The sequence below is a fragment of the Dreissena polymorpha genome, chromosome 16 (genome assembly GCF_020536995.1).
Source record: "Dreissena polymorpha isolate Duluth1 chromosome 16, UMN_Dpol_1.0, whole genome shotgun sequence".
Classification (NCBI taxonomy): Eukaryota; Metazoa; Mollusca; class Bivalvia; order Myida; family Dreissenidae; genus Dreissena; species Dreissena polymorpha.
The window spans coordinates 18,836,658-18,856,903 of NC_068370.1; the positions used below are offsets into that span (position 1 = coordinate 18,836,658).

Below are 20,246 nucleotides of genomic sequence, written 5' to 3' on the forward strand. Positions count from 1 at the left end.
AATATTTTTATACCATGGTTTGTTGTCGAATAACCCACAGTAAAGAGTATAGGTGCGTAGGAATTATATGTATGATATTGTATGGCAAGTTTCATGGATTTATAGAGTTATTGATTGGTCAATCAATATTATATTTTTCACATTTCATTTTTTTATTGACAATTCAATACAGTTTTAACAGAATTTGTCAATTATGCACTGTTTACTTAAATTTGCCATATAAGGGAAAACATATGGTGTATTATTGAAACTATATATGAATGCTTAAACACGAAGAGCATATTGTGATTAAGAAATAGTATTTTTATTGTGATTTAGAAATAATATTTTTATACCATGGTTTGTTGTCGAATAACCCACAGTAAAGAGTATAGGTGCGTAGGAATTATATCACGAGTGCGAAGCACGAGTGATTTGATAACGCGCATCTATACTCCTTACTGTGGCAATGTTGGTTATTCGACAACAAACCATCATATAAAATTATTATTTTGATTCTAACACGATTCTGATTGATTTGGTTAAAGCTTTTGGACGTGAACTATATTTTTCAATACTCCGCTCTTCTTAGTACAAATTCACTATTTAGTGACGTTATTGAATGTACAAACATATGACGTCGTTTTCATTCATAAATATTTTGCAAATGACGTAACTTTCATTGAGAACAGAAATCGTAGAAACCAAGTGACGTCACGTTTATTGATGCTACTGAAAAGATGACTTGCTATAAATGTTTTCTTAATTACGTCTCCTAACAAATAACATATTCTTTTTAGGCGTGGTTATGCCACTTATCACCAAATATACAATTTGTTGTTTCATTACATTTATATAAATGCTACATTTATTTAATTTCTTTTAGAGCGGGTTTTAGCACGTGCATTTTATTGCAATATTTTCTTTATTTAATCGGAACTATTTTCGAAACATTAAGCTCCGCCCATAATTATTTCAGATTATAACATGACCTACGCTCCAGGAGTGAAATAACGTAACGCTCAATTTTGTTTATTACGCGGGTGTTATTACACTAGTTATATAAATGTGTGTGAATTGACGTCTTTTTTGACGAAATAACGTCATTATTCCGGCGAATTTCTTCAGTTAAACTCTTTTACAATGTGAATAAATGGTGAAAAGAGCATAATGATAAAAAGAAAATGTGTTGGTCATGTTATAAATAGAATCTTATATTCGTGGTCATTTTGTATTGCATTTATTAAACTCGACATCTAAATAAAGATAAAAAATCGGCAAGCCTCGTTTTAAACTTTATTTAGATGACTTGTTTAATAAATTCAATACAAAACGACCACTCATGCAAGATCCTATATATAACCCACACTTGATTTCCTTCTTTGTCTATATGTCGCGTGTAGTGTTAGAATAAGTTTTATAAAAATGCATATTCTAAAGTTTTTAAATCCACTAATATGTCTAGATTTGTAAATAACACTTTTTCTAAAATTAAACATGTTGTTAAAATAAATAAACCGTTGCGTCCAACATTTTGTTGGGATATGCCTGGCGCACTACCCATGAATAAGCCGGGTACCAGACTAACCCGCAAATTAATAAAAAAAAATTCGTCTAAATTTTAATCATCGGAAGTAGCCAATGTTATTGACAACTGCTAGACGCCAAAATTTAAGAGGTATTTAAAATTTATTCACCTACAACGAAGCAATGTTTTAATTAAAGAAAACGCAGCATATAACATGGCATTAACTAGTCTAGATATTTTTACTCAGAATGTGCCCTTTACAATTTCTGATGGCTGAACAAGGGGAAATTGTTCGTAAAGAAATTTGCTAGGATTAGGAACCAAAAATCCATTTTAGTAATTTTACAATGCACAGAAAAGTAAAATTGGTAAGCAAAATCCTCCGGTTACCACGTATCTATCGGTTAAGAAAATGAGTAACATAATTTCTGACATAATGTAAATAATGCAACACTACCCCATTTATCCTCGAGTCACCTGTTTCAGTCGATGTAACAAATAATCAAAAATATTTTAGATTTAATACAATAAAATCGGCAAAATAAAAAATACCCACAGCAAGACTTATTTACAGTCCATCAATTCATTTATTGAGATCGTTCAAGTGCTTCCCCTTTTTTCCAAAACACCAAGATTCTGCTATGAAAACATACAAGGTAAGTTGTGTAGGTTTACTAACGACTCGCCCCCTTAACGACTCGCCCCATAACGACTCGCCCCACTTTTTATAACGACTCGCCCCACTTTTATAACGACTCGCCCCACATGTATAACGACTCCCCCCACATAGATAACGACTCGACCCCATCATTACTTATATGGTAGGATTTTTATTTAATTTCGATTTTATTGTGTTTTAAGTCGGTAAAAACTGGTGGGGTATTGAAAAAATATCTTAAGATTTGGCAAATTAGAAGTTTGATGAAATTTGTTAAAATGCTTTACTTTAACTTTCACCTTTTTCAGGAACTTTCAACAGAAACTGGAATACTGTATCGCATCCTGCATGATATGTTCAAGATTTCTACACCTGGAATTTTATCAACTCTTGCAATTAATATTATGCGTTACCACAGTAACATAACTATGTTTTTGCGTATATAATATATAACGACTCGTCCCATCATTTTTATTGTTACATTTTTAGCATCTATGTTAAATGTAAACAGTACAGATGAAAAGAAAGAGAAATATATAAGAAAAACTTTTTTTGTGTTGATGGTTTATTAGATACTTATGTACTTATATACAACAACAACAACAACAACTTATAAAAAAAAAGAAAGTTACGCAGTGTGTATAATAATATCAATACATTGATATAATAAGAAAAATTTACAAAAAGACAGTAATACATCAGTACCGGGTAATCAATATAATTATATCTTAATATTATCAACATTGAATTTATGAAAATGATTTTATTCAAACGTTTTATTCATAACAAATTTAAACACTATTTACACAAACAACAACAACTATTTGCACAGGTCCGTACATGGCTGAACACAAGTCCAGCAGCTGCGCTGCAAATACAGAGTGCAAAGCGCAGGCATGGTGTTAGTCGAATTATCAATTTAAAATAATGGTATGCTATAATCATGTATACATCTTTAAATACTAAACTCCGCAGTGGCACGTATGACTCAATTAAAGTTATAACCATTTAAGTAATTAAACAAATCGTGGAATTAATTGATTTATCACAAATGGTTTCTTGTTTATTTGAAACCATTGCAAATTTTCCGCGGTAATTGTTCACACCTACAAATTAAAAGGACCGCCATTTAATTAGCGTTAAATGTTGATTTGAAACCATTGAAAACCTTCCGCGCTAATTGTTCACACCAAAATTTAAAAGAAACGCCATTTGAATAGCATTTTAAAGTAAAGTTTGTGTGAAAAACACAAAAGGACTGATACGCATTTTTATAGTATGAAAAAAGATTTTTAAAACGTGTGTTGTGTATTCAGATCAACAGGTAATAAATAGGTAGATTTAAGATTATAATGGTAATTTTAAAATTATAAATAAAAAATTATCTTACAGATGAATTGTGTCCGTAAAATTTCTGCAAAAAATAAATTTCGGCAAAGACCTTTTTTCATTTTTCTTACCTTTCAATACCCGTATATATGAAAATATCTTTACCACGAAGCAAGGTATTCACGCTTTCGCGATTATGACACATTTATTGTTGATTGTCATCACCCGCCCTCGGTAATGTACCTGTCAATTATGTTGTTAATTCATCGGTCTCTTTATAACGATAATCCCTAAATTCTTGAGTAATTTAACCTGGGAATCTTTAATTGTCGATATGATCTTAGCCTTTGCTTCTTTTTATAAATATAAAGGAAAGTATGACATGAGACAAATGTACCGATACCCAATAGTCTTGCTTTATGATAATATTGTCACTAAACACAGATGTAAAAAAATCATAAAATAAAAATTATTACTTTTCAGAATATGCCTGCAATAGACGTCATTTATAAGGTCAGGTATAAGGCAAAAAACCGCTGAACGATGGTTATCAAACAATGCCGAACCTTAAATTCATATTATGAATTGATTTCATTTATATTACCATATATAATATAACATTTTATTTTGATAGGGCGAGTCGTTATATATGTTGGGCGAGTCGTTATACATGTGGGGCGAGTCGTTATAAAAAGTGGGGCGAGTCGTTATGGGGCGAGTCGTTAAGGGGGCGAGTCGTTACATTACCGTTGTGAACTGCGTCACCTGTTTTGGTCGATTGACTCCAGACCTAAATATTTTGGCGAGGGTTGTCCTAACAGTTACATTAAAATAGTAGTGACTGTAGCAGGCCTCTGCATACTGGGAACTATCAAAAACTAAGTTTCTGTATGCTGATGATATTTTTGTAAAAAGATAAAAAAAAAGTAATAGCAAAAATGATCAAAATGTAGATGGTAATCAATTCCAATTTAAATCTGTGCTGGTTATGTTCTTATTTTTTATAAACACTTTGAGTAGCTGCCGATGTTGACATTTGCTATGTCCACACAAAACGATGACGTCATTTGTCACTTGGATAGAGCGCACGCAATAAATCTACCATCGACCGAAACAGGTGACTGGACGATACCTTCAAAGATTTATTTAATTCTCGATAAATCCATGTCAAATTTGTTGATTGACGGCATGTTTAACCTCGCAATGCATTACACACTTGCAAAAACATATACTACTCACATGGTGACATTTATCATGACATCACACCGAAAAAAAGAAGTACTCGATGTCAATAGGCACGAAGCCAACTAAATTAATAAATTTGATTCACTGAACTTATTTTATATAAACTTAAACAGTAATTAAACTTTGTATAACTTCTTTTTGCATATATGTTACTATACCATAGACTCAATGTTCTAAGGTTCGTAAGGATCAGGATCCTTTTTATAAAACATTTATGATAGCTATTGATGACTGGACTTCTTTAGTACTAACATTTTTTAAATATACTTTTCACATAAAACAAGATCTAGTGATATGAGGTAGGGTCAATCCGTGAAAAGTTGGACAAAACTCTATATTCCAAAGCTATTGAATCATTATATAGAATGTACGACAAGTCGTTTTGGGGATTACCTCCCCTTATAAAGTCAAATGAGCGTAGTTTCGAATTATGGTGACATCGATGATGTTATGTGAAAACACCGCGATTTACATTATGAAAATGTTGCTTGATGCGAATCGCTATGACTCGGACAGAGTAGTCGAAACTCGGACACATCGTAGCTGAAACTCAGACAGTTTTTTTTGCGTAGTTAAATCTTAGACTGTGGAACAGAAATTGAACCAAACTTCATTTATTTACAGTAAAATGAAATAATTTGAATGTAGCAGAATTTTACGTGTGCTGTACTATTTAATGCTGCTTCTTATGTAAACTGCTGGACTAATTTTAATTTGCTTAACACGTATCGAGTATTTGTTATTTATTGATAAAATTTGATGTGTAATTGATTTCCATATTTGATCACAATGAAACTAGAACAGAAACATACGATGAATAGACATTCCATATTTGATCACAATGAAACTAGAACAGAAACATATGATGAATAGACATGCAATTTACGGCGTAAAATTGAGTCTGTGTAATTCCGATATGAAAAGAGCGTCTTGGCGACGCAAATAGGCACACAATCTATCTGAAGGGTGTGCGTGGATGGCAATGGCATGTCGGTCAAAAGAGTTTTCCGGTTCCCGTTTTCCGAGGTATTGGGCGGCAACCTGGAGAGCCCTTTGCCCATGGTGATGCATGCCGACTGCATATAGACCTTTAATGATGACTTTCTTCATTGCCTATAAAGATTTATAATTTTAAAATGCAACTGAAATGGCCTCAACGCAATTTTTAAATCAATACTTAATGTGTGTGGTGGGGGATGCATGCGGGCGTGTGGGTGGGACGATGTGTATTTCGAAGTTTATAGGGTCCGTCCGCGCAACTACCTAATCAGATTTTAGACTAACAAAAGTTTGAACAAAATTTGAATTATATATATGCAATTTTTAACTATTTACTGAGGTAATAATTTTGAGGTGGTCTTGTGCTGTGGGGAAAACAGTTGACCACCAACCGAACTCATATGCGCCGGGAGCGGGTATCAAACCTGGGTCGCCTGAGTGATAATCGAGTGTGCTAACCAATGATATAGTCGGGCAGTCGGTGTTTATTTCATTATAACATTTACGAAATGTACAGGCTTACTGCTGTATTTAGTATTTATTGTCAATATTTAGCCATGATTGATAACTTAATGCAAAGTGGCTTCGTTTTTTGTGTGTTTGTTATTTCCTTGCTATTGTCCGAGTTTTAACTGCAATGCAAAAATTTGTAGTTAAATGTCGGACACTTTTAATTTCGTCAAATACATAATAAATTTTCAGATATTCTTCATAAAACTATTAAATTTTATCTCCTTAAACAATAAAACAATCGATATCTGAATCAATATACAATCGTATAGCCGTTGCGCAATGAAAATCACTGAACGAACCTTAGCATTCAAATTGCCCGCCTTTCTGAAAACAATGCGTATCGTCATAAGCCTGTGTGTGGCACGTCATTGGTTTTGTGTTAAGTAAACGGTGTCGATGCACATACTGTACAGATGTATTTTTCAAAGTGAATGGCTATGTGTCACTAAATGCGTGTTACTGGGGTTTCAGTTCGGTTATTGTGTATTTTATTATGTGTTTTACTGTCAACTGTCCGACTTTTAAAGACGTCCGACTTTTCACGGATTGACCTTACATCCAATGAATCCTAGTCAGTTTTGTACCTAGTTACTTCCGACTTTAGGCACTTCGGTAGTTATTTCGGCACTTGAAGTTGGATGTTTCGGCACTTATAGTTAGATGCTTCGGCCCTTAGTTTGTTTTTAAGAAAGTATGTAAGTTTGTAACAAATTAAATGCATTTATTGGTAAATTAATATATTTCAACATACATTTTTATGTCATCTCAATGTCTTTTAGAGCTTTATTTAATCTTAAATTGAAAATTAATGGGAAATGGAATAGTTAAATCTAAATTTTAATGTTTGCAAACTCATAGTAATCGTTTAAAAAAATTTCCTTAGTTGTTAATAAATAATGAATTTAAAAATATAAATATATATTTCAACGTGTATTGTTTTGTCATTGACATTAATGCTTCGACACTTACTTCAATTTTTAACCTAAGTAATTAATATATACTATTGATCAATTTTTAACCTAAGTAATTAATATATACTATTGATATAGGAACATAAAAATAAGGCAAACACATGGAATTTTAATCATTTGTATTTTTTTTCCTTTTAAACACGTAGAAAGAAACATGCATGGCAAACATCGATAAAAATGTACATTACCAAACAAATATAATTCACCAAATTTTAATCAGATTACTTTTTCTATTTTAAAAAAGTTTAAAAAAAACAGATGGCAAACATCAATAAAAATGGTCATAACCAAACAAATATAATTTATCGAATTTTGATCAGTTTTATTTTTATGCCCCCCTTCAAAGAAGAGGGGGTATATTGTTTTGCACATGTCGGTCGGTCCGTCGGTCGGTCCGTCCACCAGATGGTTTCCGGATGATAACTCAAGAACGCTTAGGCCTAGGATCATGAAAATTCATAGGTACATTGATCATGACTGGCAGATAACCACTATTGATTTTCAGGTCACTAGGTCAAAGGTCAAGGTCACAGTGACTCGAAACAGTAAAATGGTTTCAGGATGATAACTCAAGAATGCTTACGCCTAGGATCATGAAACTTCATAGGTACATTTATAACGACTGGCAGATGACTCCTATTGATTTTCAGGTCAAAGGTCAAGGTCACAGTGACTTGAAATAGTAAAATGGTTTCCGAATGATAACTCAAAAATGCTTACGCCTAGGATCATGAAACTTTATAGGTACATTGAATATGACTGGTTCTATTTGAACAAAGTTAAAAAAATAACATACATGGCAAACATCGATAAAAATGGACATGAAAAAACACATATCATTGATCATTTCAAATCAACAAAGCATTTTCGATGCATAATACAACATCAATCGGTCTGGATTCAAATGGGGAAAAAAGTGTCCGAAAATTTATATCCGAAATCATGACAAATTACGTTTAAACATATGCCATTGATTTTGCCATTCATGAGGGTGGTATCATAAATGTACAAGTTAAATTTCCTTAGGCATTTTTTTAAACGGAACAAAATGAGTTTTCTCAATTGGTTTTATCATTTGCTATTTCATTGTTGTTTCGTGTGTTGTTTGAGCTGACTTTTTCATCGTTGTAAATATTAGTAATCTGTGACAAAAGACAAACGTCGGAAATGACATTTGGAAATGACCGATTTCAGATTAAAACTTTATAAATAATCGTTGGTACTTGAATTCGTGGCTTATATTTTACGGGAGGGTTTTAGTCCGGTCCCGTTTTTTTTATGGGAGGGTTTTCGTCCGACCCCCATTTTTCATGGGAGGGTTTTTGTCCGGCCCCTATATAACGGACGGGAGGGTTTTTATCAGGGAGGGTTTTTGTCCGGCATTCGTGTTAGTCAATACCGATGTTTTAAATCGTTGTTGATTCGATAATAGCTTACAAACATGCACTGAACTAAACAAATGTCTGTGCGTATGTTGGCTACTGACAATAACAAAATCAAATAGTTTAGAAATAATTCGTGTACGTTATGTTGTCGAATAACCCACGGCCGATAGTTAAGATGCGTAAGGATTAAATCACCAGTGCGAAGCACGAGTGATTTGAAACCACGCATCTAAACTTCAAACAATAAAGTACACGAATTATTTTGATTCTAACACGATTTTTACTAAAGATTTATACAATGTATATTATTTTTCTTGTGTACTATTTTATGTGAAGACAAGTTCCGCCCATAAAAAATAACTTTCGGCTGTTCTGTCGATCAGATCCGTGACTTTAACATTTATTGCCGGATTATTACGCTGGTGGAAAATGTATCGGCATGTTTTGTTAAGTTACAGCGCGTGCTCTCAGTGTATAATTATTGCAGAATATCAGATTTTCTACTTTGTTTATATGAAAGTTTACTGTATCATGCATGAAATGCACAATTTCCACGAGGATAAAATCGCGGTTTTCAACTCCGAAGTAACTGTCAACGATTTTAATGTGGACGAGTACACATTACGGACCGATTAATGTGCAAGGTATAAGCCATTGAAATTATCGATTGATATTGACATGGGGTTATTCACACATGACTAATACACAACCGCGCGAATCTTCGCTGCTTGGTGTCATACTCTGATACTAGTCGGCTTACGTGCAATAAACTGGTCCTGACCGGTTTAGAGACTGCAGCGAATGGTTTATCACACCTAATCGAGATAACAGTGTAATAAGGGTGTGTTAGCATGTGCACTGTGTAATTGATTTCATGACTCGGAAATTTTAGCTAACAGAATCGGACCGACTGTTTGGGATTTTCAATCGGTCTTTCATGACCCCAATCGGTCTAGGACCGACAAAACCGAAAAAAAATGATCCCTGCATATGATGAATAATACATATCACAAATTATGTATACACTGTAACTCCAATATAGTGCGGTCCGTTATAACGCTGTGTCCAATATAACGCGGGGGGTCCTTGGATCCCGTTTTTTCTCCAACCTTCCATTTCTGATTCAAATCCATGTTATGCAACTTCATGTATTTTCAGAAAATTCAAAGATGCCGTCGATCACAGCTTGATTGCTTTATCCGTCCGTTAAACTGATTTTAATCGATTAGAGGTTGAACGACACTCGACAGCTAATTGGTGTTAATCTGTTGTGTAATGTCAATAAAGGTGTGAAAACTCGCGAGTCCGTGTTTATTACATGTATTCCCTATCAGAGCGGTTCAGTGCGCGAATTTCAATAAGGCAAGTGCAAGCGGAATAATTATCAAATTAAAGTTCTTTAAAACGATTACCTGTTTATGTTTTGTATTTATCGTGTATGGTATTTCATTGTATAAACTATGGCTGTGTAAGTGTGTTATCGTTTATTATATGCTACACATGCTTGATAAATAAAAATTTCTGTGTGTGTGTTTAATGTTTCGGTACGTATACGAAAATGAAATTAAAAAATCCTGCGTTTTATTTACATGCTTATGTAATGCAGTGTAATAGTTAACAGAGATGCACTTAAATTTGTGCCTGTTATCGGAAAGTTCACGGAAAGCACGTTTTTTACATGCTGCGTATGACGCAATAAAATATTTCTTTGTATATGTATCGTATTGCATTCAATCTAAATTTAAATTCGCTCGTTCAATGAAAGCTGTGTCCCATAATGCACTGTACTAAATTTTCTGAAAAATGGCGTAGGCAAATAAATTTGTTTACGAAATTCGTAAACATATTTCTTGTCATAAATGTTTAACATTATTTTTTCGTAAGTGATGTTGTAATTATATTGGATTATCGGATAAATGTGCACATTAAAAAAGCGGTATGTGTACTGTTATCGTTCGATTCGGTTTATATGCATGTATTTGCGGATGACAACACAGCATGACAATACACAAGACCTATATTATAGGCTATACTTTACCTGTTTTTATAGCCCTCTTAAATAAATAAGCTCAAAACTTATAACGCTGTCCGTTTATAACGCTGTTGCGTGGCTTGGACCCCGTCATCCGCGTTATATTGGAGTTACAGTGTACAGGAATATTATCTAGCAAAAGCTTCATTTACAAGTTAGTAACATTAGGCATTTTTTTAAAGTAAAGACAGACACACAAAGAAGTGAAATCGTCTTGAAAATAAAAATTCAAATCATGTCTGCAAAGTTACTTATAGTAGAAACATAATTTAATTTATTATATAAGTCTATATTTTAGGATCAACTGTCGATGGTTCAATAGATAAAAAATACCCGCTACATCTAATTTTGTACTAAGCGCGATTATAATTCCGCTAGCAGTTGACAGAGTGACGTGTGGACCATAATTAACGAAGTTTGTTGATAATACAACAATTATTCACACCCTAATCCCAAATGGGCCCATTACAATTTTCTTACCAACAGATATATTTTAAAATGGCAGACAATGTAGCAAAACACACTGAACATTGTTTGTCATAAAATACTGGACGATATGATGGGTCTTTACGTTTTGAATGCAAACAAAAGTCTCAAATACTGGATATAGCAAAAAAATATATATATTCATATCTTAGATCACATCTAGTCACAAATAAGTGAGAAGGAAAAAGCTATAGTAAAACATTTTTTTGGAATAAGGAAAACATAAACACAAACAATAGAACATTGATAAATAGTACGCTGATAAAAAGTATTCCTTCACATATAAAATCTAGTATATACACACACAACACGCAAAACATTAGACACAATTTTTCGAAAAACTCATGACAAAACAAAACCGAACAAACTATTATACAGTATACAAATAAACGATATCATTTACAAACCATCCAAATTCCAAATAAAATGGAAAAAATATATTTCCGGGAGCATGAATTAAACTGGAAAGAAATATTTAACTGATTTTACATACCAACAAACATGTCAATAAAGTGTTTACTCCCAATTTGAACTTAAATTTGACAATGGCATCGTTGCTTTTCTGTATTGCTATTTACTTAAATTTACTATCAATTATTTATTTAACAATGATTTAACCTGCAAGTTCTCGCAGGTTCTGCGTTGCCAACGTGAGCACGAATCACATTGCAACGCTTCCTGTGGCACACAAACACGCACATTACAACCAACACAAGTATCATCTGACATTGTGAGAATGATATGAAATGCTTTTTTAGCCTTATATACCAGTTTAATTGTCAATTTATTAAAGTGCTAATATCTAAGTATACCATAACTCTGTTATGAATCAATTAACTAGCCTTGTAATTTATTGCTATTGAACTTTGATATGGCCAACTGAGGAAAAATACATTACACCTTCTTTAAGTGGCAACACATTTGTGTATAATACTTTGCAAATTGATTGAAGTTGTTTCAATATGCAAAATTTTGCTACTGCAAAACAAAAAAAAAGGACTCAAAAATTGGAAATACTTTTTGCATCATAATCATAAATCTGAAAAGTCATTTGTTATGGTTATTTTTACTACTGTTTGAAGTTAAATTACATTTCTGAGAGGCATACATTAAAATAGAACATTATCTGTTGATCAAATATGTATTTTGATAATTCTTTGTAACATGCGCTTTAACATTTGAGTCGTATCATTTAATACAGTGAAATAGCTTTGTATTATCTAACCTGATTTATTTACTTTTTTATCCTTAATGTTTGATCAGGGTGAAATTATTTGCAATACGAGCTATTCAACTATTTTCGTATGTTTAAAGGGAGTTGCTCCAACATTTGTAACAGATTCCAAAAAATACATATATTGTGCTCTTATATATATACATAAATAAATAGTACTGCTATAATATAAATATACTGTAATTACCTGTGTACCTATATTTTCATAGCAATTCATTGAACTACAATATTTTTTCTAATTAAAGAAATTTTTGAAAGGTTACAAAAAAAATAAAAATATATTTCTGCTTGGTTATAACTCTTAGATGTATGTTCCATGGAGTTTGAACATGTTTTATCCTGCCAGAAGTTTAGGGATCTTAAATTCTGAATATCTGTCTTAAATATGGCTTCCATTTGTGATCTCTGTTGTAGAGATGACTACTTATAGATAGGAATAAGCTTTTGTAAACACAGATCCCAATCATTTAATGCAAATTAATACCCGATGAAATGAAAGCGATGTATTGGACTTAAGTGATTGGGGGGGGGGGGGGGGGTCAGACAGTATCTTTGTGCAGCATGCTTAACAAATTATCCAATGCAGGGGTCCCTGAAGAATAAGTGAACTTAGCACCTGTTCATGTTTTAAAGTAAACAATAAAGCAAAGAATACAAGACCTTAAATATGTTTACCATAGAAAAATATGTTTACTTTGTATCATAAAGTAAACCCTAGCATAGTTTATTAACTTGAATATTGTTATATGAAGTTGAATGACTAGCAACTGTATCTTTCTAACATGTTGTTATGTTTGTTTTTGGTCTATCATAAGAAACCAATCTTTTGGTCTTTCAAGAAAAAAAGTAAATTAGTTTTGGAGTAATGGCAGAGCTCTTGGCTACTTTTATTTATGGTTGGTGTTAGACGATCTCTTGATCCCCAAACCCTGATCAATGATTTGAACAATTGTCTCTATTCACATTAGGGAGTCTGTGGTGGCTACACACATTAATTTATTTTATGTAAAACCAAGTCCATTATTTGGTAACATAGCGACAATGTTTGTGAGTGGTAAAAGCATGTTTGAGATCAAATACATGTACATGTAATATGCTGTCCTTAGATGAGCAAACTTTGGTCATAGATATTGTAATGGCTACAAGCCCATTTTGATTTCAATTTCCAGAATATTGCCACCATGTTGGCCACTAAGGATCCTGTTAATATTAGGTCAGTCTTGTTGAAGCACAAGCAAAGCTGATTTATATTTGATATTAAAATCTGTGCACATGCAGTTAAAGGTACTGCTGCAAATTTGTTTGAGAGAAGAAATATCTGGTTTGTGCTCTTAGAAAACCAAGCTTAATGCATGAGCACAAAGTGTTGTTCCAGATTAGCCTATGTGGACTGCACAGTCTAATCTAGACTGACAGTTTATGCACATGCATTTTAGCCTTGTTTTCCCTGATAGTGCTTCACTTTGATAGTGCTTCACTTTGACCAGTGTTAAAAGTTCCATGAGTCAAAATTTTCAGACATAATAGGACATTATAAATCAGATTATTTGTCTGGCACATAAGTCCTACTTTGGCAGTGGTGTCCAACTTAAATCATTGCATAAAATTGTATCACAGCGTAGTAATCTGCTATTAAAGATCAATGGATTAAATAAATAGTTAACACTACTTCATTGTTGCCAAAAATAATACCATTTAAATATACCAACCTGTACATGAATTAGGGGGCATAGCAGTGGAAAACAATTGGTTATCTGTGTGTATTTAGGATTATTGGGCCTTAAATGTGTATGTCTTGATGGAATGATTTGACAAAATGCCTCTTTTCAAGGTGATTTGCTTATATTGGTTATAGTATCTAGTTGGAGTTATAAGTTGGATTGTTATCATGGATGATTTCAAGCGTCATTTAGTAAGTCGTTGTTGTTAACTTTTTAATTTGGTTAAAACTACTGTGTAGTATGATATCAATGTTTATGTTTGTTAAACATAAGTGCAAGCTTGTATGTTTATATACTAGATTATCATGAAATAATAGCAATTAGAAAAATATCAATCATTTTTGATTGTTATAATTGCAACTTTGATTAAAGATGTTATGTTCCTCTGTTTTTTTTGTTAATGCTACCTTTTGAGTAAAATTTCCAAATATTGTTAGTAAAACAACAAAATTTGCAAATATTGTGAACACATTTCAAATTTTGAAAAGTATTATTTAAGAATCGAACCTTTAAAACTCAACAACTCCTTAACTTGTCAAACCCAAACAGCAGATTTGAAACTGTCTAAAAACACCTAAATTATCATGCTTAAATATATGGGTTTAGACTAAATACACATTGGGCTATTTTATTGCTGTCTTGCCTAAGTACCAACTGCAGTGAGGTATCAATAATTAATGGAATTTGATCATTCATTTATTGAGTGTATTGTGGTAAGTATGTGTAAGTAGGTTTTTGTAGCAGATCCATGGGCTAGTGGTAACTTACTGGTTTTACAATCCAGGTGTTGAATATTTCATCCCTCCCTACAACAATCCAGTGGTCAGAGGTTTAATCCCGACTACACTTAAACAATTTTTAATCTTTTGCATGATTAGTTAAACCAAGGAGCAAAATGTTTGATCTGTGAAAACCTGAGGCACTTATATGTAAAGTTGAGAATGTGCTTTTCAAAGTTTTACTTAAATCATTCAAGATCCTTGATTTCGTCCTGGGTATGTCATATAATACAATGGCAATGAACCCTGATGAGCTCTTTATCTTTATTGAATTTGATACTTGTCAATCTAGCTAATATTGTTTGGAAGTTACACAAGTAATACTTAGAAATTCACTTGAAAATGTGTGAAACATTGATTTGCCACCAGTGTTTTTTTATGGCATTTTCAGGCCCAATATTCGGCCCCATTCCCCTCAAAAAAGATTTTGTAGAAAAAATCCCTTTCAGAAGAAAAAAAATATTATTTTTTTTTTTGTTTTGTTTTTAGAAAGAACTGTCTTATGATAACTTATAACAACTAACAAAGTATATAATTATACTTAATATGATTTTGAATTATTATAAAGAAATATATCAAATTAGTCTTTCCCAAATCAGTGGACTTTTCACATGAATTGCATTTTTTCCCCAAAATGGCCATTAATATAACAGGCCTGATGTATCTATATTGTGTCAGTATTTGTTGATAAAAACATTCCAATTTGGTCCATTTTATTGATAACAAATTCTCAAATTTGCCATTTCATCGACTAAAAAAATCCCAATTAGACTCAAATTGGCTAGGAAAACAGAGACTGTGTATGACAGTTTAATTGTCTGAAACTCTAAAACTAATGTTGAAAAGATCATTGATATATATTAAAGAAAAAGGACAGAGACATTCACCTGTGAATATCACATTCATACACACATGTATTCATATAATAAATATCATTACATATAAGAGTGAATTTTAAATTTTCCCCCTTTTCCTAAAAAACAACGCGTTTTTCCCCCTTGGACGGGCCCCGCCACCATTCCCCTATAGGTGAAAAAAAACACTGGCCACATTTTGCTTTACATGTTTAGCATTATGATGGACAAATCTGTATGTCATAATATGCTTTATTATGTGTTTTTGTATTATTTTTCTGTAGACAAAATAATTGTTGTTTTTACTCTCCAAAGAACAAATTAATGAGTTTGTGCAGACTTCACAGGCTAAACTGGGATGACACTTTCAGCACTTGCATTAAACCCCCTTTTCACAGAGCACAGCCCATTTATTTGTTTCTTTTTTTCCAGCTTGGCGATAGTAAAATGATTACATGACAAAGAGAGACAACCTCAGGAAGCATTCAACCATGGCACAAAAGTACTTGAGGGCCCTTGATTACATGGACCTGCATGCCAATTACATACTGCAGAAACATGCCAGGGTAGGCAACTTATACCAGATTGTTTGCTTTTCAAGTTGGGTGGCATTTCTTTTTGCTCAGTGTCTAACTACACAATGTATTCTTTAATTTGAAGAATCAACATTTTATTACAGACTTTATTTTCCGTGAAATTTAAGTTTGAGATATTTTTTAATCAAATCAGTGAGTGAATATGATTTTGCCGTATAAAAACACAGCTTCTTAACCAATATTAGTAATAATGTCTTGAGTGTATATAAAAAAAAATTCAAGATAGAAAAGTGATTTCAAAAGATATATCTTTGTTTTTTAACAGCCATGGAGCCGAGATGATCTTATATTTTAAATCACCTTTTCTTATATTTGTGTTCACCAAATATAAATTGTTTCAGAATGCTTAAGTGATAACTAACTAAGATTCTCTTTAGATCTCTTTTAAGATAACAGCTTCTTGAATTGATTTAACTTGTTGGTTATGTATGGATTGATGCTGGATATTGAAACTTGGAAGTTATGAACTTGAAATACCGTAAATCCAAGAATATAATACGCCCTCGTGCATAATACGCACCCCCGCGTTTGGTCAAAATTTATCGGTAAAAATTGAAAATCCGAGTAAAATACGCACCAGGTTTTTTTTTGGCCCGATTTTATAGCCGAAATTCGGCTATGTTCCCAATCCCAAAAAGTATACTTTTTTCCCAAAATGTGGCAAAAAATTCCCAATTTCCAAAAAAAATAAATGTTTTTTTGTTTTTTTTTTAGAAAGAAGTCTAATGCGTATTTTATCTCAATTTCAATTCAATTACATCTAACAAAGTATTATATGATTTTGTTCTTTTAATTTGAATGATTATAAAGAGTTATATCAAATTTAGTATTTCCCTAATCAGTGGACTTTTCATGTGGAAAAAAAGGCTAATGAATTTATTTTCCCAATTTCATGAAAATGGCGATAAAATTCCCCAAAAAGTGGAAAAAAATCCTGCGCTTTAAAAAAATCAGTGTCCGAAATCGGCCATTTCCGAAAAAATGTGTCAATATATTTTTGTGTTGTGAAAATAGCGAATCAATTTGGTGTTGTCAACTATCTGTTACCCCGGTATATTGATCGGGATGTGTTATAGTGCTGTAGTTATGACAGTTGCATAATAAATATCTCTGTCTATTGTTTATATTACCATTGATTGTTACCGATAACACACGGGCCCCTTGCTGACATCCGGGTCAAGCAATCATAATTACAAAAGAAAGAAGCAGAGATGCTGTTTTTTGTTTTAACATTTAATTCAATTTGACAATATTCGGGACGATAATAATTATTATAATAATAAAGTAATAAGAAGACAAAATGGTTACTTCCGTTATTATAGTTGTCTAGATGAATTACTTTTTCTTTTTTTGAGTTACAAACTCGATACTTTAATATAACTTAAAATACAATTAAACCGCTCGTGTTTTTCATGATCTCTTTAATTAAAATACGCTGCTGTCATTAAGGCTAGTTTGGGAGTAAAAAACAAATTAATTTATTATCACCTTTCAATTTAATTCGGCAATCGGCAGACAGGTGTAATAGACTCTATTAGCATCATAAAACTAATTATTTAATTACCACTCTTTTCTTCAGATATGGTAAATATGCGGTAGAATGATAAATAGTGGTCAGCTAAAAAATATTTATTTACGGGTATTGTCAGTTTGTTTTTTTTCATTTGCTAATCTCTTTATACGACTTAGCCTCCAGTTGCTATTTTGTAGGCAGACGACGATATTAACTGTGTATTCAAAGTATACAGTGTCTGCGCATGAATGACTCAATATTATCCGATAGCTCCTCCCGTTCTCACATTTCATTCGACAACGTCAGTTCATGTGTAAGCGAGCTCAATGTTGATTGGCCAGCTACCATGAGCACTACAATAACAATAAGGTCAAGCGATGTCTCATAATCGGGTACAGACCGGGTTTCGTTTACTGTTCGAATTGCGAATTGCGAACACTTTCATTAAAACAAAGAGACAAATATAGAAAACCAGTCCGATATAAATGGCGGATGTTTTCAATGAAGTTTTACTAGATTTTCGCATTTTCACAAATAAGATTTTTATTGAGCCAAATTCTCAATATTTTCGCGAATGACTCAAATGGCGAACGACAGCGCGAGCCCTGTTGCACCCCTTTGATGTAATGGTGTAGTTCATAATGGCTGCCGCGAAGCGAATAACAGCGATTAAGTTGAAAATTTGCACAGGAAAAAAAGTTTGTTCTGGTCTAAACTCGTATATTATACGCACCCCCTTTTTTGAAGAAAAAATCGGCAGGTAAAAAAGTGTGTATTATATTCGTAGATTTACGGTACATGTTGTCATGTTTTATAGCACATTGATGAATGTCCTTTCTGTCAAGATATCATGGTCCAGGTAGTATGCTTGCACATGTTTTTGCACATTTATCTATCGGATATTGATGGGATTGTTTCTTGATAGCATGGGGTCTTTGTTGACTTAAAATTCTTGTTCTGCTTATATTGACTTACATGAAATAGAAAAGTGCCTGTGACTTCGTTGTATCATCTTATCATTTCCTTATGAAATGCAGTAGTTAAATGTTTAAGGCTTGAAGTGCAAATATGATTATAACTGAACTTCATATTTAAAAATATTTCAATGCAATTTCTCAAACAGAATTTGTACAAGCATGTTGTAACTCACAGCCTTAAGCCTTATCTACTTAAACGATAACTTGTCCCAGCTTGATGCCTCTTTTTGTAATTATAACAAGAAATATCTTTAAAAAAGATATACGGCGTTGATAGTTCAATGGATGAGATCAAGGATAGCGAATGTCTTTTTTCTGTGCACTTCTTAGCTGCATCACACGCAGTACGAGATGTTACGCGGAGTTTTCGCGGCTTATTTTACATTATTACATATTGCTGGTCATAAACCTATAGATACAAAACAGTAAACCAAAAGAAGAATGGTAGTGAAATAAAAACATACGAGTCAACCGGCCACACGAGAAGTATCCGTATTTATAGGCGCGTTCTTTGAACAAACCTGTTTTAGTGGTTTGTCGGGCATTGCTATTTGATTCGATTATTAACAGTATCGATAATCATCGCGCTCAGTCTTAATACATTGGTCAATATTGTGGAACAATTATTGTTAAATTAATCAAATAATATTTATCATTGTTTTGTTGAAAACACATTAAGAATCTACATATTTCTGGTCTAAAGAAAATTCCAGGTCACCTAGTTCATGGATAGCGTATATGATGACCTGTATATAAACTCTGACATTCATACACTGGCCGCGAATTGACCCGAAACCTCGCGGGTTGAAATGCAATGTATTAAAGTGATGCCTCGCTTCCACTGCTCTTTATACTTTTACATGTTAACATGTTGACAAGAATATGGAAGTAAGTACTCAATATGAGAACATAGCCTTTAAATATAAACGCGTTGCGCTGGTAATTCTCTGAAAATAAAAGGTGCACGCAGAAACTGTATTGATGTCGAGAATTGAGTGTAAAACTGTTCTATCTATTAAGCCTTTTCATTAGAAATAAAATTGTTTCATGCAGTAAAACAGTGTTACAAAGACGCGGATATGTTTCCAATGTTCTGGTGGAATACTCAAATCAGCCAATGGAATAAATGAAGTGTATTCATTCGTACCTAGCCGCGGGAAATTTTATTTGAATTTTATTGGACACTTACAAAGGTCAGGAGAGGTGAAAAGCTGGCTTAATACAGCTTACGCTGAAAAAACAAGTGAGCTATGTTTACATTGCAAGAGGCAGTATCAGTCTTAGCATTGGATGTCCACTTGAGACACCATGTGAGCATTGATACATTGTTTGAGCATTGATTGGAAGATAAACTGTATCAGTGAAGCTGATTACATCCTCTTGACATGCACCATTTAAGTATCCAGTGTGTTTGATTTGATCTCCAGTCCAGACAGGCCAGCACTTC

General features: G+C 32.9%; 2 protein-coding genes across 7 annotated transcripts in view; one reads left to right on the top strand and one right to left on the bottom strand.

Annotated features, from left to right (window-relative positions):
• The window catches only part of LOC127861490 (single-stranded DNA-binding protein 3-like), a 479,133-nt gene that overhangs the window by 274,690 nt on the left and 184,197 nt on the right, over nucleotides 1–20,246 (bottom strand). The window lies entirely within an intron of this gene.
• LOC127861481 (uncharacterized) overlaps nucleotides 1,599–20,246 on the top strand; it is a 49,522-nt gene continuing 30,874 nt past the window's right edge. For 2 of the 3 annotated variants that reach the window (XM_052399983.1, XM_052399987.1), the window contains exons 1-2: nucleotides 1,599–1,657; nucleotides 16,146–16,279. In XM_052399983.1, the coding sequence (XP_052255943.1) occupies nucleotides 16,169–16,279 (111 nt within the window). In that variant the 5' untranslated portion in view covers nucleotides 1,599–1,657; nucleotides 16,146–16,168. Of the gene's footprint in view, nucleotides 1,658–14,252; nucleotides 14,272–16,145; nucleotides 16,280–20,246 lie in introns of those variants that run through there. The other variant, XM_052399984.1, reaches the window with a different exon arrangement.